This window comes from Haliotis rubra, unplaced genomic scaffold, assembly GCF_003918875.1.
Source record: "Haliotis rubra isolate DU_JTF1 unplaced genomic scaffold, ASM391887v1 Scf213, whole genome shotgun sequence".
NCBI lineage: Eukaryota > Metazoa > Mollusca > Gastropoda > Lepetellida > Haliotidae > Haliotis > Haliotis rubra.
The window spans coordinates 672,362-700,361 of record NW_025766148.1 but is presented as its reverse complement, the minus strand read 5'-3'; the positions used below and the strand labels follow the sequence as shown (position 1 = coordinate 700,361).

General features: G+C 42.0%; 1 protein-coding gene across 1 annotated transcript; it reads left to right on the top strand.

Moving 5' to 3' along the window:
• The first annotated feature begins 4,021 nt into the window (after window positions 1-4,021).
• On the top strand, window positions 4,022-27,673 carry LOC124276775 (polypeptide N-acetylgalactosaminyltransferase 5-like). The gene is made up of 11 exons (XM_046712428.1): window positions 4,022-4,344; window positions 12,715-12,868; window positions 14,100-14,269; window positions 15,334-15,498; window positions 17,530-17,740; window positions 19,820-19,937; window positions 20,258-20,449; window positions 20,980-21,108; window positions 23,214-23,321; window positions 26,255-26,374; window positions 27,215-27,673. The coding sequence occupies exons 1-11, from the start codon at window positions 4,059-4,061 to the stop codon at window positions 27,386-27,388; spliced, it is 1,827 nt and encodes a 608-aa protein (XP_046568384.1). The 5' UTR covers window positions 4,022-4,058; the 3' UTR covers window positions 27,389-27,673.
• The last annotated feature ends 327 nt before the right edge of the window (window positions 27,674-28,000 follow it).

Genomic DNA, 28,000 nt, shown 5'->3' with positions numbered 1-28,000 from the left:
AGTTGAATCTCAGATTTTTATTCAACTTAGGATAAAAGTTGTTTAACAAACGATCATAGTTTCAAATCGGTATTATTGGTTTGTATTACAAGGGGGTATGCACATTAAATGAAACACCGAGAACAAGGAGGGTTGGTCTAAGTTAACGCTCATCACGTCCCGCACGTGCATTTGTTCCACTGTTCCAACTACTGCGCTTACCCCCTTGTAATACAAACCAATATAAGCGATTTGAAACAATGATCGTTTGTTAAACAACGTTTTTCCTAAGATGAAAAAAAATCTAAGATTAATTTTTAAATTGGCAAGGTAGAATTATGAGGATTCGCAATCTTAATTTCACTGTATTCGATTTACATTTTTGTTTAAAGTGAAATTCACCGGTACGTTTTCACTGCAAACAGACTATACATGGCCAGTTACTTTGTTCCTCGTGACCGTGAGAGGGTGTAGGCTACAAAAGTAATGCGCTGGACACGGAGAAGACAACAAATATTCCGGGCCCACTCAATCACTCGGGCCGGTGAAGTGCATATTGGTCAGAATGTCAGCCAAATGTTTGTGTCAATCTACAGGTAAACAATGGCATCGTCCACCCATTAATCCAATCATCCACCCATTTATTTTCTAAGGGCGATGGGATGCAGGGAAAGTACAACTAAGTGAATGAATAGCAACAGTGTTTATTACATACGTTTACATTTCCTAGGCTTTCTCAATTAAAAACGCACACGTGTTATACCAACATACATTTTCCGTATCAACATGTTTATCTTGGCAATCTATCTGGACATATCTATTGGGAACACACGCGTTATGCCAACATTTTTTTGCCATATCTGCATGTTTGTTTTGGCAATCTATCTGGACATATCTCCAAGGCAACACACGTGCTATACCAACATTTATTTGCCGTATCAGCATGTTTGTTTTGGCAATCAATCTGGAAATATCTCCAAGGCACACGCGTTTTGAACCAACATTTATTTGCCGCATCAACATGTTGTTTTGGCAATCTATCTTCACATATCTCCAAGGCAACACACGTGATCGTAGGTCATCCTTCTTCTCTTCACTTGTGTTCTGTTCAGTGTTTCTGTTGAGTATATTTGTTAGGTGTACGAAAGTTGTGATCTGGAGTAATATTTCTAGAAGGATATTTGTATTCTTATCTGTCCTTCCAAGGAGCGCCATTAATCATACCGAAGCCAATAAACTACACGGCGTGCCCAGGCCCATTCACAAGCAAGATATTAAAATGTTGTTCGAGCTTAACACATTTAATTGAAGTAATAAATTCAACTTTGCAAGTATTGACTAACACACTTCGTATAGAAATGCATTTGATTGGTGACTGAATGAGACACTTTTTTAAATAACATATCGGGTTGTGATATGTTCTGTGATGAAAGTGAAGAAGTACTACACGTAGTAGTACAGAATGTAGTAGTAGTAGCAGTAACAGCAGCAGTTGAAGTAGCAATAGTACTCACTCTCTCAATCAATCAATCAATCAATCAATCACTCGCTCACTCCGTACTGAAGCTCTCTTTGTCCTGACAGATGCTCATGCACGACACCAAACATTCAAACACGGACAGTGAACGTTGGCAGTAAAACATTTACAGTAAACGTTGGCAGTAAAACACGACAGTAAACGTTGGCAGTAAAACATTTACAGTAAACGTTGGCAGTTAAACATTTACTGTAAACGTTGGCAGTAAAACACGACAGTAAACGTTGGCAGTAAAACATGGACAATAAACGTTGGCAGTAAAACACGGACAGTAAACTTTGGCAGTATAACATGGACAGTAAACGTTGGCAGTAAAACACAATAAACGTTGCAAGTAAAACACGGACAGTAAACGTTGGCAGTAAAACACGGACAGTAAACGTTGGCAGTAAAACATGGACAGTAAATGTTCGCAGTAAAACATGGACAGTAAAGGTTGGCAGTAAAACACGGACAGTAAACTTTGGCAGTAAAACATTGATAGTAAACGCTGGCAGTAAAACACGGACAGTAAACGTTGGCAGTAAAACATTGACAGTAAATGCTGGCAGTAAAACATGGACAGTGAACGTTGGCAATAAACCATGGACAGTGAACGTTGGCAGTAATTCTTCAGTTTAATTCAGAGGAGCGAGTCTTCACGGAGAGAACTACCAGTCTCATTGGCACAAGCTTGTTAAAATTTTCCAACTAAGACACAGTGTAAACATTTTCTTTAAGAAGTCTGGGGATTATGTGTGTAACAACTCGAGCAGATTAGACAATACAAGCACCTCAATAAAAAAGGACCCTGTTATCCCAGAGAGCACATAAGTCCGTACACCTCTATAGTCCGGAATCCCCGATAGTCCACAAAATTCATGAGTAAGGAAACCCTCCTAATCCGCAAGTCCCGCTATACTTGACATCCTCTAGTCCGGAAACCCCATTAATCCTAAGAAACCAAACTCAGGAAACCCCATCAGCCTGAATTGTGCCGAATGGTGCTAGTGGGATCGTATACATGTAGATTATGAAAAGAGACATGACTGTCAGCTCTTAATAAGGACACTTGTTAATGTGAACAATTTTGTAAACAAGAACCATACGTTCCTGAACACGGAAGTTTATCGGCTTAGATGCTTAACTATAAATTAACTGAGTGAGGTAACTGGACTACCTAACCACACACAAAACTGAACTCAACCAGATAAGTAGCTGAATATGTAATGCATTTATTGTTGTCCAACACAATACTTGATGATAAATTCAGAGGAGGTCATTCTCATGACTTGACCGTGTAACTATAGTACTGTCGGAAATAGAAAAAACTGTTTTTAGACTGTTACTCTGTATCCCTAAAATTGATACAATTGCAAATAGCATATGTCGAAATAACCCACTTCGGCCTAACTGGGCGTTCAGTGGGATGCGTAATACGATATCCAGAAAAGCATGTTTACTCGTAAAATCGGGCAAAACTGATAGATAGAAAACAATAGATCAGACTATAGATTGCAATTAGGTCGCTCAGCCAGGTATGACGACGGACCGTCGACTCACCTGGCATGAAATGCACGTGCTGCCTACAGGCACAAGGGGTCATCTCAAAGATATTTTGTGCTTTTTCATGTGTGTTGACTATGTTTCATCTACTGATTAACATCTTACGTGTCTTTCTTTCATAAAGTTTATGTTAAGATATGTAAGAGAGTATGATACCCGAAAACCATAGAAACGCATCGTAGTATATAGGTGGCATGACCACCCGAAGATCGACAGGACTGGATATTGTTTGTAAATTGTTATGACGTGCCGTGTACCTCCCCAGCATAATTGCCCTAAAGGATTATCTTATCTTAGCTGATATCTCTATCCCCAAGCCCGACCCCAGGTTTTGCCTTTGAGACGACCCCCTCCTATCTGTTATTATTATTTACGTCAGCTATCGTTTATAATGAATCTACGTCTAATTTCAAATTGGGCATTTAAAAAGTGTCCTTTGTAATACAATATCGGCGCACACTCATTAAAGCCATGGTCTGTTCCAAGTACATCTTTTTGGGTTTCTGCACTAATTTCCCCTCAGTAAAGTCCTTTTTCTCCGTTTCCTATCTCTCTACCACTGAGACTGTAGTTAGGCCGAACTTAGTTTAACAGATATTTCACACTATCACATATCAACTACATCAATTGTTGAGATAAATGAGATAATACAGTTTTTTTTCTATTTCCAACAGTACTATAGTTGCGGCAAGTTTTGATAAGCCGCGCTCACCGCTACCCCACCTCCTTCACAGGTTTCGGACATTTCGCTATCACAAATTATTTTCAGTAACTTCTTCCGATCAATCAACTTTCAAACAAACATTTATTTTAAAACAAGTTAATCCACGGAAGAGAGCCTGGCAGAGAAGTATGTAAACTCAACAAAGGGAGGCTCAACGTGGCGCCCTGGCGTACAACCCTTTCATGTACAGTCAGTTCGAGAAATCAATATCTAGTTTAAAGCTGAGCTTAGCGTGCGCCAAATGTCCCACACAGTTTTCGACACTCGGTAGAGATGAGGCTACACACATTTGTCCGCTACATTCTGTTAGTGTGTTGTTTTTGGCTTGCTGTTGTCTTTGTGACGTTTATTAATACATTGGGTAGATATGATGAAGCGCGGGGGAGCCAACAAGACCAGGTGCCCTTGGAGGAAGCTATGGCACAACTTTTAGCCAGGAACAGGACGTTGTTAATGCGAGCCGTTGAGTTGGCCGGACTTGGGGAATTTCATGATGACCGTGGGATTCCACACCATAATCACCCTCCGAATGACCCGAGGAATGACCCAAATTCAAGAGGTAAGTGTTAGAGAGTGAATGTTATTTTACGCCCTCTCAACACTGTTACTACAATAATAAAACCCCGTTAACCCAGACATGACCGTTCCGAGTGGAAATGTGTGGATTAACAGTTGTCTGGATTAACGCATCATTGAGTAATGACCTTCGTACATACGTAAACGCTCCTAACAACACTTCTCCGGGTGTTTCTGTATTAGCGAGGTACACAACGACGGAGTCATACACAGCATTACATTACCACAACATCATACACACATTCGAGCGTGAGCTTGTTACATTCAATTATGTATTCAATAATTGTCATCTCAATTACTTAACGACCTATTGTGGAGCGTATAGGGGCGTGCTCTTGGAGACCTGTGCTGGGAAGTGACGAACACGCCCCTTAGTGTTATATATGTTGTGTACTGTTCAACAACTGAAAGGGACACAGATGCAGGGAAATCTCTGTGGCTTATACTTTACAGTCCCTGTTGTAAAAGTAGTCCTGTTATAAATGACAGTCCCTGTTGTAAACGTAGCCCATGTTATATATGGCAATCCCTGTTATAAAAGTAGTCCTTATGATATATGACAGTCCCTGTTGTAAAAGTAGTCCCTGTTATATATGACAGTCCCTGTTGTAAAAGTAGTCCCTATGATATATGACAGTCCCTGTTGTAAAAGTAGTTCCTGTTATATATGACAGTCCCTGTTGTAAAAGTAGTCCCTATGATATATGACAGTCCCTGTTGTAAAAGTAGTCCCTGTTATATATGACAGTCCCTGTTGTAAAAGTAGTCCCTATGATATATGACAGTCCCTGTTGTAAAAGTAGTTCCTGTTATATATGACAGTCCCTGTTGTAAAAGTAGTCCCTGTTATATATGACAGCCCCTCTTATATGTGACAGTCCCTGTTATAAAAGTAGTCCCTGTTATATTAACAGTCCCTCTTATATATGACAGTCCCTGTTATAAAAGTATCCCCTGTTATATATGACAGTCCCTGTTGCAAAATTAGTCCTGTTATATATGACAGTCCCTGTTATAAAAGTAGTCCTGTTATACATGACAGTCCCTGTTATAAAAGTAGTCCCTGTTATATATGACAGTCCCTGTTGCAAAAGTAGTCCTGTTATATATGACAGTCCCTGTTATAAAAGTAGTCCTGTTATACATGACAGTCCCTGTTATAAAAGTAGCCCCTGTTATATATGACAGTCCCTGTTGCAAAATTAGTCCTGTTATATATGACAGTCCCTGTTGTAAAAGTAGTCCCTGTTATATATGACAGTCCCTCTTATATATGACAGTCCCTGTTATAAAAGTAGTCCCTGTTATATTAACAGTCCATCTTATATATGACAGTCCCTGTTATAAAAGTTGCCCCTGTTATATATGACAGTCCCTGTTGCAAAATTAGTCCTGTTATATATGACAGTCCCTGTTATAAAAGTAGTCCTGTTATACATGACAGTCCCTGTTATAAAAGTAGTCCTGTTATATATGACAGTCCCTGTTGTAAAAGTAGTCTTGTTATATATGACAGTCCCTGTAAAGTAGTCCTGTTATATATGACAGTCCCTGTTATAAAAGTAATCCCTATGATATATGGCAGTCCTAGGTACAAACGCGGTCCCTGTTATATATGGTAATCCCGGTTTTGAAAGCACTCAAGTTAAAACAACTAATCTTTTCTTTTCGAGATTCTCTTTTCATTATTATTTTTATAAAATACAGTTTGCTCGAATGCGAATATAAAAATATCTTTCAATCACACAATCACACCAGAGTGGGGTGTTATATGACCTGTCGTGGGGTGGGGGAATGAGGGTGTCGGGGTGGGGGAGCTGATGTTGGTGGCAGAGTACAATCTTATCGACAGTTCATGCATGTGATAAATCACATGTCAAACAACCATGTTGGATTTAGCCTGTCCGGATCTTTTATGACACTGGATTTAATAAATAGAAGTTTTATTTCATCTAAGAGCTCAGCAAACTCGGAGGTTGGAAATCCAATAAAGTCTAGTCCTTTCGTCAAATGTCATTAGTTTGAGAAAGCGACAATGTTTTATGTAATTTATTAAACGTTGAACTACTCCAGATGCATCTGTGTAGACCATCAACACGTGTGCAGAGCTCGTCCTTCTTTTGCCGTCCCGAAAATTAGCCACTCGCACTTTGAATGTCAGCAATAATTATATTAATAAACAGCACCAAGCTTGGTAATTGAATGCTGTGCGTATATATACCGTGGTTCAGTTGTCAGGTCAAAGTACTGCACTGACCGTCTATATGTATACAGAACACTGTACACTGTACTGACCGTCAATATGTAAACAGATAACGTACACTGACCGTCTATATGTATACAGAGCATTGTACACTGTACTGACCGTCTATATGTAAGCAGACAACGTACACTGACTGTCTATGTGTAAACAGATAACGTACACTGACCGTCTGTATGTATACAGATAACGTACACTGACCGTCTATGTGTAAACAGATAACGTACACTGACTGTCTATGTGTAAACAGATAACGTACACTGTACATGTATAACAGATAACGTACACTGACCGTCTATATGTAAACAGATAACGTACACTGACCGTCTATGACCGTGTATGTAGACAGATAACGTACACTGACCGTCTATATGTAAGCAGATAACGTACACTGACTGTCTATGTGTAAACAGATAACGTACACTGACCGTCTATATGTAAACAGATAACGTACACTGACCGTCTATATGTAAACAGATAACGTACACTGACTGTCTGTATGTAGACAGATAACGTACACTGACCGTCTATGTGTAAACAGATAACGTACACTGACTGTCTGTATGTATACAGATAACGTACACTGACCGTCTATATGTAAACAGATAACGTACACTGACCGTCTATATGTAAACAGATAACGTACACTGACTGTCTGTATGTAAACAGATAACGTACACTGACTGTCTGTATGTAAACAGATAACGTACACTGACCGTCAACATGTAAACAGATAACGTACACTGACCGTCAACATGTAAACAGATAACGTACACTGACCGTCAACATGTATACAGATAACGTACACTGACCGTCTATATGTAAACAGATAACGTACACTGACTGTCAACATGTAAACAGATAACGTACACTGACCGTCAACATGTAAACAGATAACGTACACTGACCGTCAACATGTAAACAGATAACGTACACTGACCGTCTATGTGTAAACAGATAACGTACACTGACTGTCTGTATGTATACAGATAACGTACACTGACCGTCTATATGTAAGCAGATAACGTATACTGACTGTCTATGTGTAAACAGATAACGTACACTGACCGTCTATATGTAGACAGATAACGTACACTGACTGTCTGTATGTATACAGATAACGTACACTGACCGTCTATATGTAAACAGATAACGTACACTGACTGTCTGTATGTATACAGATAACGTACACTGACCGTCTATATGTAAACAGATAACGTACACTGACTGTCTGTATGTAAACAACCGTCTATATGTAAACGTACACCGACCGTCTATATGTAAACAGATAACGTACACTGACCGTCTATATGTAAACAGATAACGTACACTGACTGTCTGTATGTAAACAGATAACGTACACTGACTGTCTGTATGTAAACAGATAACGTACACTGACCGTCAACATGTATACAGATAACGTACACTGACCGTCTATATGTAAACAGATAACGTACACTGACCGTCAACATGTAAACAGATAACGTACACTGACCGTCAACATGTAAACAGATAACGTACACTGACCGTCTATATGTAAACAGATAACGTACACTGACTGTCTGTATGTAAACAGATAACGTACACTGACCGTCAACATGTATACAGATAACGTACACTGACCGTCTATGTGTAAACAGATAACGTACACTGACCGTCAACATGTAAACAGATAACGTACACTGACCGTCTATATGTAAACAGATAACGTACACTGACTGTCTATATGTAAACAGATAACGTACACTGACTGTCTGTATGTAAACAGATAACGTACACTGACCGTCAACATGTAAACAGATAACGTACACTGACTGTCAACATGTAAACAGATAACGTACACTGACCGTCAACATGTAAACAGATAACGTACACTGACTGTCAACATGTAAACAGATAACGTACACTGACCGTCTATATGTAAACAGATAACGTACACTGACTGTCTACATGTAAACAGATAACGTACACTGACCGTCTATATGTAAACAGATAACGTACACTGACCGTCAACATGTAAAAAGGGAACGTACACTGACCGTCTATATGTAGACAGATAACGTACACTGACCGTTTGTATGTAGACAGATAACGTACACTGACCGTCTATATGTAAACAGATAACGTACACTGACTGTCTGTATGTATACAGATAACGTACACCGACCGTCTATATGTAAACAGATAACGTACACTGACCGTCAACATGTAAACAGATAACGTACACTGACCGTCTATATGTAAACAGATAACGTACACTGACCGTCAACATGTAAAAAGGGAACGTACACTGACCGTCTATATGTAGACAGATAACGTACACTGACCGTCTGTATGTATAAAGATAACGTACACTGACCGTCTATATGTAAACAGATAACGTACACTGACTGTCTGTATGTATACAGATAACGTACACCGACCGTCTATATGTAAACAGATAACGTACACTGACCGTCAACATGTAAACAGATAACGTACACCAACCGTCTATATGTTAACAGATAACGTACACTGACCGTCAACATGTAAACAGATAACGTACACTGACCGTCAACATGTAAACAGATAACGTACACTGACCGTCTATAAGTAAACAGATAACGTACACTGACCGTCAACATGTAAAAAGGGAACGTACACTGACCGTCAACATGTAAACAGATAACGTACACCAACCGTCAATGTGTAAACAGATAACGTACACTGACCGTCTATATGTAAACAGCTAACGTACACTGACCGTCAACATGTAAACAGATAACGTACACTGACCGTCCATATGTAAACACATAACGTACACTGACCGTCGACATGCATGCACTGTATTTACCGTCTGTACGTACATTCATACAGTTCGTACATCGGTTTGTCGATTCATACCCATAACAATTTCTACATACAATACTCCAATAATGTGTAGGCGATGAATAGAACAGCAGTTGCTTTAAACATATTTTATTCAGAAACGAAATGGATTGGCAAACAAGCCTAAATGTCTTGCATTAATGCCGCTCCATAATACATGTTTAGGTTCACATATACATGTATATTAATGTTGTACATAAGAAGTTTAGCAAGTTGTGAAAATATGAACAGGTTATCTCTGAATGATAACAAGCCTGGATAATAACACATTACCTTAGTTTTGTTTCGTGGCCAGGTGATACAAATATGAAAATAATTGAAACTACAAGACTTTTGTGAATTTTTAGAATTCCACTTCTCACGAGACAGCACATATTTACGAAACGAGTTCACATTTGCACATACAGCCGAGCACCGTTGTGTCGAACTGTGATACCTTGTACGTGTACAGATTTTAATGTCGCTAAAAAATTCCAGGATGCAAACGCGAAACATTAGAACAACACGTTCTTTTTCCCATGGTGCACCAAAGACTAGGTTCAATATGCTCCTCAAGTAGATTGGACTTGTGGTGATTATGGGCACATTAATCATACTTACAACGAAATACTGATCCCCTTATTCAAAGTTTAACTTCGACACCAGCTGTTAACAGTTAGCTCGAACCACTTGCTACCTGCGCGTTGTTCGCTTTTCGTCTGGCCAGATAATGGGTGAGTGAGTATGGTTCTGTGCCGATGTAAGCTCTGCTCCAGCAGTATAACGACGGGAACTGTGAATGGCTATATTGACCACGTGTCTTTGTGGGTGGCAGCTGAGATTAGAATTCCAACTTTATTGGAATCGTAGGTGTCACTTTGTTACAGGAGAATATCACAAATCTGTGTGATGGTTCATTTTAGTCATCTATAGTCCGTTTGGCTCAAAAGCGGACCGATGAATTGCAATCTAACTCGAAAACTAATAAATATAAAATAATCAATGAAACGCTGATCATAATCAAAACATCATACCCACTCTGTGAGGTTTTTGCAGAATTTTTGTCCTAGAAATAAAAAAGTTGTTTAACAAGCTATCATTAAAATATTGACACAGTTCAATATTTGTTACGAGGGAGGAGTGCAGAGAAAGGGACAGCCAGGTGTTCGAGAACGGATGGAGACGGCACAGCACAGGTTAGTGAATAAATAACTTTGTCTGTAAACGTGCTTCTCGAACACCTGACTGTCCCTTTCTCTGCACTCCTCCCTCGTAACAAATAGTGAACTGTGTCAATATTTTAATGATAGATTGTTAAACAACTTTTTTATTTCTAGGACAAAAATTCTGCAAAAAACCTCACAGAGTGGGTATGATGTTTTGATTATGATCAGCGTTTCATTGATTATTTTATATTTATTAGTTTTCGAGTTAGATTGCAATTCATCGGTCCGCTTTTGAGCCAAACGGACTATACATCCTGTATAAAACACGTCCACGCTAGAGAAAGCCCTGTCTAGATTAACGACATTCCATGTGGAGTAGAGGAGTTTGTTCATTAGTTGTTTAACGTCGTACTCAGCAATATTCCAGCTAAATGACGGCGGTCTGTCAGGACCAGACAATCCAGTGATCAACAGCATGAACATCAGTCTAGAATAACCACGTTCCATGTGGACTGAGGGATTTTGTTTGTTTGTATTTAACGCCGCACTCGGCAATATTCAAGCTATATGGCGGCGGTCTGTAAATAATCGAGTCTGGACCAGATAATCCGGTGATCAACAGCATGAGCGTCGATCTACGCAACTGCGATACGATGACATGTGTCAACCAAGTCAGCGAGCCTGACCACCCGATCCCGTTAGTTGTCTCTTACGACAAGCATGGGTTGCTGAAGACCAATTCTAACCCGGATCTTCACGGGTTGTAGGGTAAAGGAGAAAGGGTTGGGACAAATATAGGAATAAATCGTCAGTAATGACACCAGGTGTTCTCGGAAAGGGTGGAGTGTGTGTGTGCGTGACCGATGAATGCTTAGGTCAAAAGGTAAAAGGTCTCGGTGTTTTGTAATATGTGCAGAGTCGAACCGGACCTCCAGAATGCATTACCCACATGGCTAACCAATCCTCAGAATGTTTCTGTGGGTGCGGCAGTCATGGTGGTGTAGATCACAGATGTGTTTGCGCTTAACACGTCAGCTGCTTGTACCAGCGACAACATTCATTTCATTCAACAATACGATGATACATCTGTCTGATCATTAAGTGATTGACATCTTCATATTACTAAATAATTGACGGCTCCGTCGGGAATATGCTGACTAATGTTAATTTAGGTGAGGTGAGGTGAAATTGGGTTTAACGTCGTGCTTGAGAATATTTCGCTCATATGACGACGTGCATGCGTGTGTATGTGTATGTGCGGCTGCTTGTACTAGCCCAGACTGAAGCTGGTTTTATAGTGTTAGCCCACTGAGATACCATGCCGCAGTGAAGCATGAATACCCCACTCAGACACATTATACTGACTCCGAGCCGACCAGTCCTTGTTGTACCCATTAACGCCGAGCGCCAGGCAGGGACCAATTAGTACCATATTTTAACATCTTTTGGTATGACGCGGTCGGGGATCGAACCCGCGACCTTCCGCTCTCCGGGCGGACGCTCTAACCACTACACCACGGAGGCGGTCGTTAATTTAGGTGATTCCGATAGTCTTCAGTGAATTTGGTTACTAAATCCTTCACTAGTCAAGGCTAACTTCCAGATGCATAACTTCTTTTGCCCTGAAGTATATTTCATTGATTTCACGTCGAGTCAGTAGCTCTTTGACATTTAGTACTTCTGTAAAATCAGCGACCACAGGTTTGGTGATGACAAACCTAGAATCTGGGATTTGAACCTGCGATTATGGCACTCCTACGGACAGAAACACTGCATTCCTGACTACTGCGCCCAGATTACCTATCAGACGTATATTGAACAATTGCATATTTAAACTTTGAATAGGGCAGTGGGATAGCCTAGTGGTTAAAGCGTTCGCTCGTCACGCCGAAGACCCGGGTTCGATTCCCCACATGGGTACAATGTGTGAAGCCCATTTCTGGTATCCCCCGCCGTGATAAAGCTGGAATATTGTTAAAAGCGGCGTAAAAACGAACTCACTCACTAAACTTTGAATATCATATTTTGTAAAATGACAAAAACGTCTTCATGATTTCATAGATACTTGTTTGTTTTTCAGGCTATGGTGGAAAGGGTGTTGTTATTGACCCACAACACTTATCTCCCATGGAAAAGGCTCTCTACGATAGGGGCTATCAGGATCACAACTTCAACGAATTTGCAAGCGACCTCATCCCGCTCAGGAGGAGGCTAATTAATATTACAGAACCTGAGTAAGCCAGTGAAACACTTATGTGATTGAGTAAAATGGGGTATATACTGCTTTCATTGTGTTTCCATTATATCACTGGATGACACGCTTCATATCTACATCGTCGGCCTAAAGTCTACGTTAAACATTAAATGATTATGATCATGATGATGATATGAGAGGAACGGTGAAAGTGATGCAGATCTTGGAAGTTCCCCACTCGGTGTTGGTGCCGACAAACCTAGAACCGGGTAACGCATTCTTGATCATTTATTTGTGGTACGCCAAGGGGACGCAACTCTAGGTGGTGGGAACAGCGCCGCCTCAGGCGACTGGGACATCTGTATTGTGGCTCGAACCGCTCACTTTTTGACTCCTTGTCCACAACACCAAGGATGATAAAATATTGCAGTAGGACAACGCTCCACGTGCTCATGTCCAGTCGACGTTGTAGACGTTGCCTTGAAGGAGAGTGCCAAAACGTTGACGCTGCCTGAGTTGAACAAGCGAAATATTGTCTAATTAGGTATTTAATTAACGTGAATGATCTACACAAGAAAATTTGAATTAGCAGACAACCACAGTGGTTAATTAAAGACTCTAATACAATTTGCTAGGACTGCAGAATTGCCATATCTTGTTTCGCTAGATAGTTCTGTCCATGGCAGCTTTTCTCCCTGAATTGACCCCCGCTCTAAGAGCAACAGTTTGTAGTTCCATTCCACAGAGTGTTTTCTGGGTCACGAGAACGTGAGACACCGATGATCATGCCTTACGATAATCGTTGTGCTACGATTGCAAGTGTGTCTCATCCATGTAAATCTATATAGTGATGTTAAGGCAGCTCCTTTGGTATCATTCGTCATCACTCGCCTCTTTCCGTAACCTCCAAGAATAGGTATTCGGCTTGTCGTGGAATAACACCAGTTGGCCACGAATCTTTGGTATATCTGCAAACCACCGGAATTACGATAGATATAGTGCAGAGATGGCGAATACAGAATACTGGAAAATAGAAATACATTTGTATCTATATGAGCGATTGTATCGCAAAATGTCAATGTCTATTCAGCTGTGATGGAGGAACAATATAAATATCTCCTCAGACCTCCCGGAGCTGTCTCACGAAGGTACTTTTGTTAATCAAACCCGATAGCCAATCTGCGCCGGCCAAATCCGACTTCAAGTGAGATTTCCTGTTTGTTTTTACGATATAATACTCCGCAGTATCTCAATGGTTTGTATTCTTACAGGTGTCTGGCGAGACATTACGACTACAGCAAGCTCCCAACTGCGGGTGTTGTCGTCATATTTCACAACGAGGCTTGGAGTCCGCTCCTCCGCACAGTGCACAGTATTCTGGATAACACTGCACCGGAGCTCTTGACAGAGATTGTTTTAGTGGACGACGCATCAGATAAAGGTTACCTCCCTTCAATTTCCAAACTGTTGACAAAGGCTTCGAGTGATTCTACAAAAAAAAGAAGTGGCTGAGCACTTCGCTTGTCAAACTACTTCGTGTTAATGGGGTCTCATTGTTTCAGCCATTGCATCTCTTGAAACTTACATCACACTATATCATGTTTTACACTGGTCAGCTAGTACTAGTAGGGTCTTGATGTATACACATGCATTTGTGAAAGGGTAGGACCTGTTCATAAAATAACAAAATATACTCATGCCAATAATGGTTGTCACCCCCTTGAAATTTTTTAATTGGAGAGGGGTGTGAAGTGGGGTGAGGTGTGTGGGGGTTTAGGGTGGGGGGGGGTGACAACCATTATTGGCATGAGTATATTTTGTTATTTTATGTACAGGTCCTACCCTTTCACAAATGTAGGTTAATCTCACTGTCCCAGTGCGTAGAGGAAAGTGTGGAGATCTGTCTTTGGTTCTTTGGTTAATCGGGGCGGTGGGGTAGCCTAGTGGTTAAAGCGTTCGCTCGTCACGCCGAAGACCCAGGTTCGAATCCCCACATGGATACAATGTGTGAAGCTCATTTCTGGTGTTCCCCGACGTGATGTTCCTGGAATATTGCTAAAAGCGGCGTAAAACCAAACTCAGTCAGTCAGTCAGTCAGTCTCACCCATTTTGAATATTTGACAGAGAAATGGGATATATTTTAACTACAAGTTATCTAGAAAATATACACACAGATCCGTTCCAACTACAGTTTAATTATTAGATCGAATGTCTTCTATATTCATCTAACAACTCACTCACTCACTCTTTGGTTAATCTGCAATCTGTAGATAGGAGTGAGAACGGTTTTGTGCTGCTTTTATCAATATTCGAGTAATATCACCACGGGAGACACGAGAAAAAGGGCTTCACACATTGTACCCAGATGGGGAGTCGATCCCGCGTCTTCGGTATGACGAGCGGATGTTTTAACCACTTGGCTAGCCCACCTACACCCGTGATCCAGTCTATCGTGACATTGATCCAATTTCTTGTAATCTTGACACTCCTACACTTCTGTTGCAGTCCATCTGGGTCATCCTTTGTCCGACTACATCCAGCAGCTGGACAACGTGAGGCTGGTCCGGTACACGGAGAGGGTGGGGCTCATGACGGCTCGCAACGCCGGCTGTGATGAGGTGACGGGGGAGGTGTGCGCCTTCCTCGACGCCCACTGCGAAGTACCGGAAAGTATGTAATATAAACCTTCCCAGCACACGCCACATAGTCTTGTCTGTATTATTTATTTGTGTTAGTGTGTGGAAGAGTAGCCCCAGTTCAGATGTTTTAGTCTCTGAATCTTCCTTCTCACTTGGGCTCCGTTTCAGTTTAAAAGGAATTGTTTGTTTCTATCAAATATTATATATATTCAGAGACTAAGCGTTAGTCTAGGAACAGGCACGTTCATGTTGAATGAAGACCTGCGAGTACGGATCCGGTTATTCGAGAGAACCGTTGGAAACGTCATTGTTGTATATTGTTACTCGAAACGCGATGAGAAGTACGTTTTTAATACCTTAAAAAGTGGTCATATGTGGCATACATAATATTTCTAATCACACGTTTATATAACACATGCTGCAATGACCACTTTTATTTCTTAAAGGCATGGTGTCAGCGTATCTATGGCCCATGTCAGCTGTGAATTTGCATGCTTGTCAGAAGGGTACACAAACTACATATATAATCATGACTACGAGTTGTCAGACTTCCATTTTTGCCCGCGGGCTCAGTGGTTTAGATCGCTGACATTTTGTGCTATTATTAGCTGCCTCGTACTGAGAGTGTAGGTTCGAATAACAGATGTGACACAACCCCCAAAAGTCATAGACTCTGTACGATATTGAGAGAATGTAATGCCAAATGTTGAAACGCGAAGGTTAATCGAGAAATTGGTACGTTGTGGTATCGGAACAGTACAACACAAAATCGTCCCCTAGATCGGACCGTAGAAGGTATTGACGCGCCATTCTTTCACTAGTTTAGAGTTTCTGTTAGTCTCCTAGAACTTCTTACCTCCCAAAGAAACTACACAATGGCGTTCCTCCGGGAAGTGGTCCTGTATTTTTCTTTATTATCAGATTGTTGACAAAATCAGGTTAGCTATTGGCATATTACGAGTGCTTCACGTGATTGCTGCTACTAACAATAACTGGCTGACTGCGTTTTGGTTTTACGCCGCTTTTAGCAATATTCCAGCAACATCACGGCGGGGGACACCAGAAATGGGCTTCACACATTGTACCCATATGGGGATTCGAACCCGGGTCTTCGGCGTGACGAGCCAACGCTTTAACCACTAGGCTACCCCACCGCCCCTACTAACAATGAACTTGTAATACACGAATCTACTGCTATATCACAACGCTAATGGACATTACTTCGTAGCGGTATTTCCTTTTATCGTGACACCATCTCGTGGAACAGCACCGACCTAACCAATGGAGTTTCACTGAACTCACCCTAGCAAGTCTTAGACTAACGACCTTCAACATCATGATCGATGTAGTTATCGCTCATGTACTGAAATTTATGTGTTCTTGTTGTCACATTACGTGATTTTATTTCGTTTCGTTTAGTTCACGGTAATACTTTTAGTGAACTTGGAGTTGTCTCCCTTGGTAAACAGTGCGCCAAGACATGGCGAATGTAACTTGATCTTGAAGATTAAACTTTTAAGTTTAATGGACATTCACGTCATCTTTTCGACCAAGGACCAAGCATAACACTTGTGACAGCGTTACAAGCTCAGATATTAAAATTTCACGCAAATTGTGCATTGTTGGACACACGCGACATCGAGTGTCATCTTACCGGTGACATTGTTTGTACAGCGACATAGTGGTTAATCTGGTCCACACTGGATTGTTTACAGGACAAGATACAGCAGAACTATGCTGCGTGTGGTTTCAAACAACAAGCATACAAACGTTAGAGATATTCTTTTGAATGTATTGTATACACCGACAGATGACAAACATTGAACTCCGTTTATAACGAACTCAAGGGGGGACCCACATTTTAAATCGTCATAACCGTAGCTCGCTACACGCATTTCCACTACGATATACATTAGGTGACCTGGCCGACAATAATTCGTTATATCCGTCAGCTGGTTACACGCGTGTTCGTTATAAACGTAATTTATTACACGGTACAATGAGACGTGAGTGGGGGGAGACCCTAAGACACACAGGCATCAATATGTGGATGGTTTTGCAGTGTGGCTCGAACCCCTGCTGGACCGGATTCGTCAAAACGACAAGCTTTTAGCCATCCCCACCACCGACTCCATCAGCTCTGATACGTTCGAGTACTGGAAGAGCAATCCGAAGATGATGTACAAGGGAGGAGTGGACTTGGACCTGTATTTCTCCTGGATACCGCTCACCAAGGCAGAGGAGGAGAGGGACAATGTCTTAGACCCAGTCAGGTAAGCGGAACTCACCCGAACTATCTATCGTTGTCCCCTTTTCGAGCAGGCTGATGTTGAATGAATTGGGTTTGTGTTGATGTGGCAGCGTATGAGTTGTATGTGCCGGGGACTACACACTAGACTAGATTGTGGACGTTCACTTTCTAGAACACCAATAAAGATCCGGGTTAGAATTGATCTTCAGTAATCCATGCTTGTCCTAAGAGGCGACTAACGGGATCGGATTATCGGGTTGCTGACTTGGTTGACACATGTCGTATCCCAATTGCGTAGATCGATGCTCATGATGTTGATCACTGGATTGTCCAGCGTTAAACAACCAACCAACCAACCCGTTTCCAGAATCAATGAGCAAGAGTAGTAGCGGTATAGTTTAACTTTGGATGCAGAAGTGATAAAGTGAATGTCTCTACATGAAAATTACATGTAAAAATATACATATACACATTCAAGTGCGACAACAGATTTGGAATGTGGAATGAACGTTCAAGTCATACACAGTATTTCTAACCGTTACTCAGTTGTAGTCTGAATTATCTCCCTTATACTACAATGCCCGCCCCATAAATGGGGCGCGCATTTGAAAGCGCGCTCAGAGTGGCTACGTTGAAAAAACATGAATACTATATCTGAATAACCTCGAACAGGTGATGATCCTTAGTGATCATCCATGTGAACTGATCCATAAAGATGTGTATCATCACTTATTTGGGAGGTGAGGTAGGGGGGTAAAGCCTTCGTTCGTCACACCGAAGACCCGGGTTCAATTCCCCATATGGGTACAATGTGTGGAGCCCATTTGTAGTATCCCCCGCCGTGTTATTGCTCGAATGCTGCTAAAGGAAGTAAACAATACTCACTCACTCACATATCTCAAATCACTATGGTGCCGCTGTTCCTACAGAGAACATCTGACGGGGATGGTGTCTGTTGGGTGGTGATGCATGTAGGGTGGTGGCGCCATAAACCTTGAATCAAATATACATACATACATACAAATATTTATATAGCGCTAGTTTCTGGCATCTGCCACTCAAAAGCGCTGGAAATGAGTCTGGAACGACATTGGTCAAGTTCGGTAGGCAGCACTGAACAAATGAGTTTTCAGTTGTGACTTAAATGCTGGTAGATTCTCTTGCGATCTCAGGTGCATAGGTAGACTGTTCCACTTTGGACCAGCTTTTGCGAATGAACGGTCGCCAAATGTCTTTTTTCGTGTGGTTGGTACCTCCAAGAAATACTGGGAACCAGACCGTAAGGATCTGGGAGGGTAGTGTCTTTTAAGAAGATTTGGAAGGTAGCTGGGGGCAAGTCCATTCACACACTTGAACACTAACAACAGTATTTTGTACTGGATCCTGTATCTGACTGGCAACCAGTGTAGACGGTGGAGAAAAGGGGTGATGTGATATGAATTTATTGGGAAATACCGACCCGGATGTATAAAGAGTCTTCAGGGTGGAGACAGCCATAAGGACAGCAGGGTTCACTGGTCAGAGAATATGTCTTGCATCAACCATCAGTCGGGGTTTAGGATTACAATTCACATTGCATACTGGGTATTCTCGGTAGCAGATCAGCATATAGTAACATGGGCATTGTGATATTATGTTGCTGTTTGCGGCGATGGAGGTATATTGAATTTGTTTTTTAGATCACGGATGTGTTTCATGCATTAAAAACTGTTTCGTCTGTTCTACAACACTCTATAAAAATCTACATCTCCACTACCCAAAAGAAGTTATGAAATGATCTAACTCTTTCACATATCTTCAGTTAACACGTAACACCGACCATCCACAGAAGAACTGCCATGTCATGACCTGAAGATTCAGGTGATCCTTAACTTCTTTCAAGTAGCATATGATGACGGGGGTTTTATTGACTCAATACATGACATTGACTTTGTACAGAAACAGTGAGCGAGATAGTTTCCAAATTTTGCTTGCCAGTCGGGTTAGCTATGCCCGAAAGTTACTAGCCCTCAAAATAATTCACAAGCCCCATACCAAGTGTCATTATTTTACACAAAGTAAACAGTTAATAACGGTACTATATTTGTGCACCTACTTTCAGATCTCCGACGCATCTCGGGTGTTGTTTTGCTATGTCAAAGGCAAATTTTAATCGTCTCGGAAAATATGACCCCGGTCTCAAAATATGGGGTTGTGAAAATCAGGAATTGTCATTTAAAGTAAGTATACATTTCCGCATATCAAACACTTGCTGTGAGCATTTGGGTAGCATGGTGTTTAAGCATCGACATGTAAATATCCGGCTTGATGTATGGCTAAATGCAAAGAGAGTATTCTATTGATTTTTGTCATGGACCTCTGTTTTCTTAGAATGCAAATATTCAGACAGATTCAAAAGAATTACAAAGCCCTAGTACTGATGCTAACAGTGGAAAATCACTAGAGTTTTACTCTCCTCTACTCAGAGCAGCTTGAAACCGGTTAATCAGGACAAATATATCCATAATTGAGGTTAATGTGAAAACCATATTTTCCCCAGACCTGGATGTGCGGGGGTGAGATGGAGATCATCCCCTGCTCCCACGTGGGGCACATGTTCCGCAATATGCCCCCCTGGTCTTGGGGGAAAGGTGGGGATACCGACCGTCTACACAAGAACTGTCTCCGTGTCTCCGAAGTCTGGATGGATGAATACAAGACGCTACACCACGAGCGTATCTACAATAGACAGGTACTTGATACATACGTACTGCACCACGAGCACGTCTACAATAGACAGGTACTTGGTACATACATACTGCACCACGAGGGCATCTACAATAGACAGGTACTTGGTACATACGTACTGCACCATGAGCGTGTCTACAGTAGACAGGTACTTGGTACATCTGTACTGTACCACGAGCGTGTCTACAATAGACAGGTACTTGGTACATACGTACTGCACCACCAGCCTACTGGAATATGACCTGTTAGTGTCGGGAGGCGCTACTTCCGGTGTCACCGGTAGCACTAAACAACATGAGGTCTCGCGAAGTGCCATTACCTACCTACGGGCCCTATAGACAGGTAATTGGTATAGCAAAGGTTGCACGGGATTTTTTCCAGCCCAGGATTTGTCTCCTATAGAGGGGGACTGGGTAGATATGCGCTGCAGGTAAATGCAGAAATCCATCATAAACAACTATATAAGAAGATATGTACCACACCTATCAATACTCTTTACTTGGCCGATTCTTTTATGTGTTTGTCTTATTTCAGTTAGACTTTGGCGACGTGTCCGACCGGAAGGCCTTGAGGAAGAGTCTGCAGTGTCGGTCCTTCGACTGGTATGTGAAGAACGTCTACCCCGAACTGTACATCTTCACCGGCGGATCTGCCATCGGCCGGGTGAGTGAGTGAGTGAGTAAGTGAGTGAGTGAGTGAGTCGCTTTTTAATGTAGAGAAGACAACTTGAAATGGTGCATGTCCTAGATATTTAACGCCCATTTGAAGCCCAATACGGTTACGGAAACCCAAGAAAAACGGATCCTGTAACACCAAAGGCCCGCAACACTACACAGCACCTTAGACGGATGGTTGCCTATACTCTGTGATCCTGTTTTCCAATATTCACATTTTTAAAGAAGTTCAAAAATATATATCAAATTCCAAAAGGTTCAGTGATCAGATATAATGTGTATGATCTAAATAATTCATGTATTCATTGTATTGTATATATCATTTTGTATATATATTTCTATCCCTGTACATATAGTTTGTTTCACGTTTGCATGTAAGCACTATAAATAGGAGAGGGTTTCACTAAGTTGGCATAACTTGTACCCAATCCATTCTCTTGAATAAATATGTTTAAATCAAATCCTGTTTTCCGTGTCGAACATGGAAACACACCAATAAGAATGAATCTATGGTTCCCCAGTTTCATGTATTGCTAACCCAAATAGAGTTATATCGATTTTATCATCTGGATGTTATTCAAAGACATTTGCTTATGAATAACAGTACAGGGTAATTATATCCATAATGCTGACGTCTGTTGATAGGTACCACAGATATTTGCAAGAAGGTGACATTCGTTGCCGAAGTGTGTAAAGTAGCTAAATGACTCAAATTTGTGTTTAAGCCAAGACTGCACACTTACATATAATTGCTGTCAAATTCTTCCTCATTAAAAAAAATCTTAGGCTAGAGTTACCTCACAAGGTTTATGAAAAAACAGTTTGTTTTGTGTAAATGTTTATTAACTCAGCTAGTAGGTATACCAGGGGAGACAACTCGCTATCGCCTGACCTGATGACTACCTGTTCGTACTTACACCTGAACTTTGTCATTCAACCTAAGGTGGGGAGAGATTACTGCCATGGGCAGTGTTTGCTGATTCAATCTTAAATCTGTAGAATCCGGGACCAACAGATGATGAAGCGACATTGTTAATGACATATTGATATATCTGTGTATGTATGTGTTATTCTGTGGATCCAGCACAAGATGGAGCTACCGGGCAAAACCTGGATACTAAACCCTCAAGTTAAAATATTCGAGGTCAGACCCAATCCAAAGATTCTTCTTTCAAAATCCCTTAATGTTCCTAAACTACGTTTACACTACGGCGGGGTAGCCCAGTGATTTAAAGTGTTCGCCGAAGACCCGAGTTCAAATCATTACATGGGTACAGTCATCTTCGATCATCTCGAGGGTATACGTTACGATCACTCTTCACTCTACCCTGGATGCATCTACGGCTTGGCCCGATAATTATATTACCTCCCTTTGCTGGCTCCGCATTCTCACAGTGGCCAATCAGCTAAGCCGCCGTTACATCCGAGCTTGCCAGTGTCAACAAAGATAGCGGTCGCAGTCGCGAAGGTTTGTTCGCAGTACCACTCAGATGTTTTGGGAAATAATACAGACAAACTGACAAATCTGAAACTTTCAAAAAATATATAAAATAACTCCTTCTGCCTCTTTCAGAGTACATCTGCAACAATATATTATTATGTTGACAAGTTTAAACGGTTAGATAATTTAAGAAGCGTAAGTGACTTGTGATTGGTTCGCTCAACTTCCCAGCGTAGACACCTGATTGGATAAAAAGCCAGCAAAGGGAGGTAATAAAATCATCGGGCCAAGCCGTGGATGCATCCAGGGTATAGTGGAGAGCGACCGTAACGTATACCCTGGAGATTATCGAGGATGGGGTACAGTGTGTGAAGCCCATTTCTGGTGTTTCGCGCCGTGATATTGCTGGAACACTGCTAAAGGCGGCACAGAACCACGACCATCATCTTGGACACTGCGGTTTAAATGTTTACCGCAGTGTTATCAATAAAGATACCTCTTCCCCACGCTGCTGCCACAACTATGACATCACATCCGATGCGGTTCAAAGTTACAGAAGGGGAATACCCAAACAGTCAGACCAGGTGACATTTGAGAAGTGAAGTTGGTGTGTTCCGATTGATGTGCTCATTTGCTGTCGGGTGTATTTTCAGATCTCGAATATGGCAGTTCCGGAGCGGTGTGTCCAGACTCCCATACACCACATGGACTTCGGCAGACACGTCGCCACCGACATCTGCAGTCACTACAGCCTCATACAGGTACATGTGCACTACGCTTAAGGTAGTAGGGGGTGGGGTGGATGTGTCAGGTTTTGGCTTGGGTGTTGGGCCGTCGGTGTAGGTGTTCGGCGAGAGTGGGAGCTTTGGATGTTAACAGTATTTCATGTACCAGTACAGCATTGTGTATCGACTCTGAAGGTGATGAAGGCCCATCGTGGGACGGCTGAATTTCTAGAAGTAGTATTCAAGAAACGCCAGTGTTGTAGAACAAGCATGGTGCTGACAACCTTGAAACATAATCAGGACCGGGATTCAAACCCACAATCATAGGTTCCTAGCACACCTAAGGGAGACAACTATCCATATTGAATCTCCGAAGTTAAGATGACTGCCGTTCCAGCTGTATATCTCGATGAGGAAGATGGTAAATCGAGTCACGGGATTTAGATTATATACTCCTAGGGGCATTTGGGTAACTTTGTGAGTAAGGCGTTCGCTCCTCACGCTGAAGCCCCGGGTTCGATTCTCCACATGGTTACAATGTGTGAAGCCCATTTCTGTTGTCCCCCACCGGAATATTGTTATAAGCGGCGTAAAACTAAACTCACTCACTTACTTATATAAAGTATAAGGTAACCAACTCGAGTTTAAGGGGGGAAATTCCACACGCATTTTCCACATTTTAGTTCAAGTGTTGTCAGCGGACAAACACACACTTGTGCTTTTATGTCCTTGGATTCACAGCTTCATACATGCTCTGACCATAAATTTTCTTTTAACAGATTGGTGTGGTGAGCCCCACACAAATAATATGTGCACAATCAACCACGTGATAGTATTGTTATCTTTAGCTACACTTTAATGTCTCCATAAAATTCTGCAGCCCAGTGATCAAAACTGAGCAGAAACTGTTTACGTCGTGAAAACTCGTTATGTTTGGAACACATAAAATATACTTTCTTCGTGTTACGATGACTTCGTGGCGAAGTGAGAACAGGTACCCAAACACAGGTGTGTAATAGGTGAGGTGAGATAAGATTTGGTTTAGCGTCGTGCTTGAGAATAGTTCGCTCATATGACGACGTGCATGCGTGTGTATGTGTATGTGTGGCTGCTTGTACTATCCCAGACTGAAGCTGGTTTTATAGTGCTAGCTCACTGAGATACCAGACACATTATACTGACTCCGAGCCGACCAGTCCTTGTTGTATCCATTAATGCCGAGCGCCAGGCAGGGACCAACAAGAACCATATTTTAACGTATTTTGGTATGACGGGGATCGAACCCACGACCTTCCGCTCTCGGGCGGACGCTCTAACCACTACACCACGGAGGCGGTCGTGTGTAATAGGAGGAATTAACGCTTTGTGAGGATCAAAACTTGATTGCCCATCATCACGCCCCGACCGCGTGGAGATTTGCTGTGTCAGTTTCCGACTCCAGGAATTTACAGAGCTCCTTGACATTAATCCTTTCAGAGGTGGAAATAACTTTAAAATTGCTCATGTACTCCGGTACAGTGGCACATGTAAAATCACTTGCCCTGATAACTTTCCACTATACCGGCCGTTTTTCTTGTTGATTTTTAAATAAACAACATAATTAACATTGGAATATCAACTGGTACAGTGTGATATACAAATTTGCTTGCCCGACAGAAATAAACACTGGACTCGGGCGTCGGGCAATGGGTTATTTCCACCCCTGCCTTTAATATCGCTCTGTGAGGCGTAAATTGTATACATAACTGTTTCCTGGGTCACTTGCATGGTAATCAATTATAGATAAATTACAGAATTTAAAAACGTTCTCCGATCCGCAAAAATGGAATCAACTACTTTGTTCGATCAGCGAAAAACACTGTGTTTTTGCTCTATATGTACGATTATTGTTTTGAGGATAGTGTTACGGCGTTTCAGCACTATTCAAGCAGAATCACAGAGGGACACTAGAAAAGGTAATGACATGTTGTACCATGTGGGGAATCGAACCCAGTTGTTCAAAGTGACGGGCGAAGTGATAATTGTGAGTCACATGAAACCAGCAGGTATCTCAAAGGAGCCAAGGTGACAGAACAGGTCCCCGCTAGCCCTGGTGGTAGCGACTGAAATATACCTCAATGATAACAGTGTTTGTCCGGAAAGATTTCCGCCCGTAACCCCCGTACTTATTTCTAATCATTATATGCCTGAGCATATCCGTCTATGTTTTTATAAACAGCCTATACCTAACCTGAAACCCTAACCCTAAACCTAATCTTAACATCTAACCCCAAACCTTTACCCTAAAACCCTCGAAATAATCTTAATAAATAAAGTACATTTCAAGTGGTGGTTACTGGCGGAACTCTTACCGTTTGTCCAAGCTATTTGTGTCATTGCTACCAACGGTGGGCATGGTTGCTCGAGCTATCAACCACTCGCTTGTCTGATCCATGATCGTGTTAAATTGCATCGTTTACGGCGTAAAACAACATATACTCATTCACCGGAAAGTCCAGTTATTATTCACAACATTATATTATTATTATGATTACACAATGCCCAGTTATTCCTGGGTCCTAACGAAGGATAGGTATTATATTTTATCATATATATTTAAATTGCCATTTTGTTAAAATTATATGTTATATATTGACGTCATAGAAACACAATCGCGACTAACCGCTGCTTTAACGTCGTGCTTGGGATGCCGCAGTGAAGCATGAATACCCCACTCAGACACATTATACTGACTCCGAGCCGACCAGTCCTTGATGTACCCATTAATTCCGAGCGCCAGACAGGGACCAACAAGTACCATATTCTAACGTCTTTTGGTATGACGCGGTCTGGGATCGAACCCGCGACCTTCCGCTCTCCGGGCGGACGCTCTAACCACTACACCACGGAGGCGGTCGTATAAGTAACGAAGAGGTGGATTGAAATTTCGTTGCCATAGTTACCAATATATTTCATTTCTTTATGTTCAGCATTTCACGCTAACCAAAGAAGCAACAATACGACGTGATGATGGTTGTCTGGACTTCGACAACATGCAGGGCCTCATCGTGACATCCTGCACAGATGCACAAGGGTGGCAATACACGGCGGTAGGTCAAGGTCGACGTGAACCATGGCGGAAGGTTCAAATCTTTGCCAGATGTCTCTCAGTGTTCCATTTTATAACATTTAGCCCACAATCGACGTTTAAAGTAGCAAAAATATATTTCCTACGTACAGGATTTATGAGGAGGGTTCAAGACTTCGGTATAGCAGATGGTATGATGTATTAAGGATGAGTCAGTGAGTTTAGTTTTACGTCGCTTTTAGCAATATTCCAGCAACATCACGGCGGGGACACCAGAAATGGGTTTCACACATTGTACCCATGTGGAGATTCGAACTCGGGCCTTCGGCGTGACGAGCGAGCGCTTTAACCACTAGGCTTTCACATTGTGCGTGCTCCTCCATAAAAGTCATCATCACCTTCCTAAGCCATAAGGGGCCGTGGGGTAGCCTAATGGTTAAAGCGTTGGCTCGTCACGCCGAAGACCCGGGTTCGAATCCCCACATGGGTACAATGTGTGAAGCCCATTTCTGGTGTCCCCCGCCGTGATGTTGCTGGAATATTGCTAAAAGCGGCGTAAAACCAAACTCAGTCAGTCAGTCAGTCCTAAGCCATAAATTATGATCGGCCGTGATGTTGCTGGAATATTGCTAAAAGCGGCGTAAAACCAAACTCAGTCAGTCAGTCAGTCCTAAGCCATAAATTATGATCGGCCCTTAGTGTAATAATGCTGAAGGCTGCGTATAATTCTCAGACCTCACGTCACTTCAAAGGTTACGACGAATTGAAAACCACTGTAATCAAACGTATTCCCTGCATCGGTAAGAATATCTTAGTTATATCAGCTCCAACGTAAACGCGCATTGCTTGTTTCTGCTTTCAGGAAGACACTTTACTACATGGGAAGTCTGGTCGCTGTTTGGAGCTTGCACCTGATGACGTCACATTGCTTGTATCCATTTGTTCTGGGAGCTCACGACAGCGTTGGTCATGGGAGAGGCGACCAGCGGAGCTTGGCCCCCGTGAGGACGAGGTGCCAAATCGTGACGAACAGTAGAATGTGTGTCTTCCGCCAGCGAGTGTTTTCTTCGTGAGTGTATAGAGATGCAACGCCACTTTGATCAGTATCCCGTTGTTTCACGGCGTGTGTGGATGATGTGGATGGAAAATCCTGACTTCATTCGTTATTGTGTTGGTACCATCATCTCTGATCAGTCTGTCCACAACAAGGTCATTAATTTTGTTAAAAGTTTTACTGAAGGACCCGTGAAGATCCAGGTTAGAATTGGTCTTCAACCCATGCTTGATGTAAGAGGCGACTAACGGGATCGGGTGGTCAGACTCGCTGACTTGGTTGACATATGTCATTGAATCCCAGATCGGTGGTCATACTGTTGATCACTGGGTTGTCTGGTCCAGACTCGATTATTTACAGACCGCCGCCATATAGCTGGAATATTGCTGAGTGCGGTGTTCATCAACACACAAACAAACTAATGAAGGTAAAGACGCTGATTTTCCGTGAATGATGTCGCACCTCTGGTATGATGCAATGGTATGACAGTATGATGCAATGGTATGATAGGACATTGGGATAGTTGGCAGTTGCTGTATCATGCATCACATTAGGGTTCAACAGGCCCTCGCTATAACGCGGATGAGGCCAGTG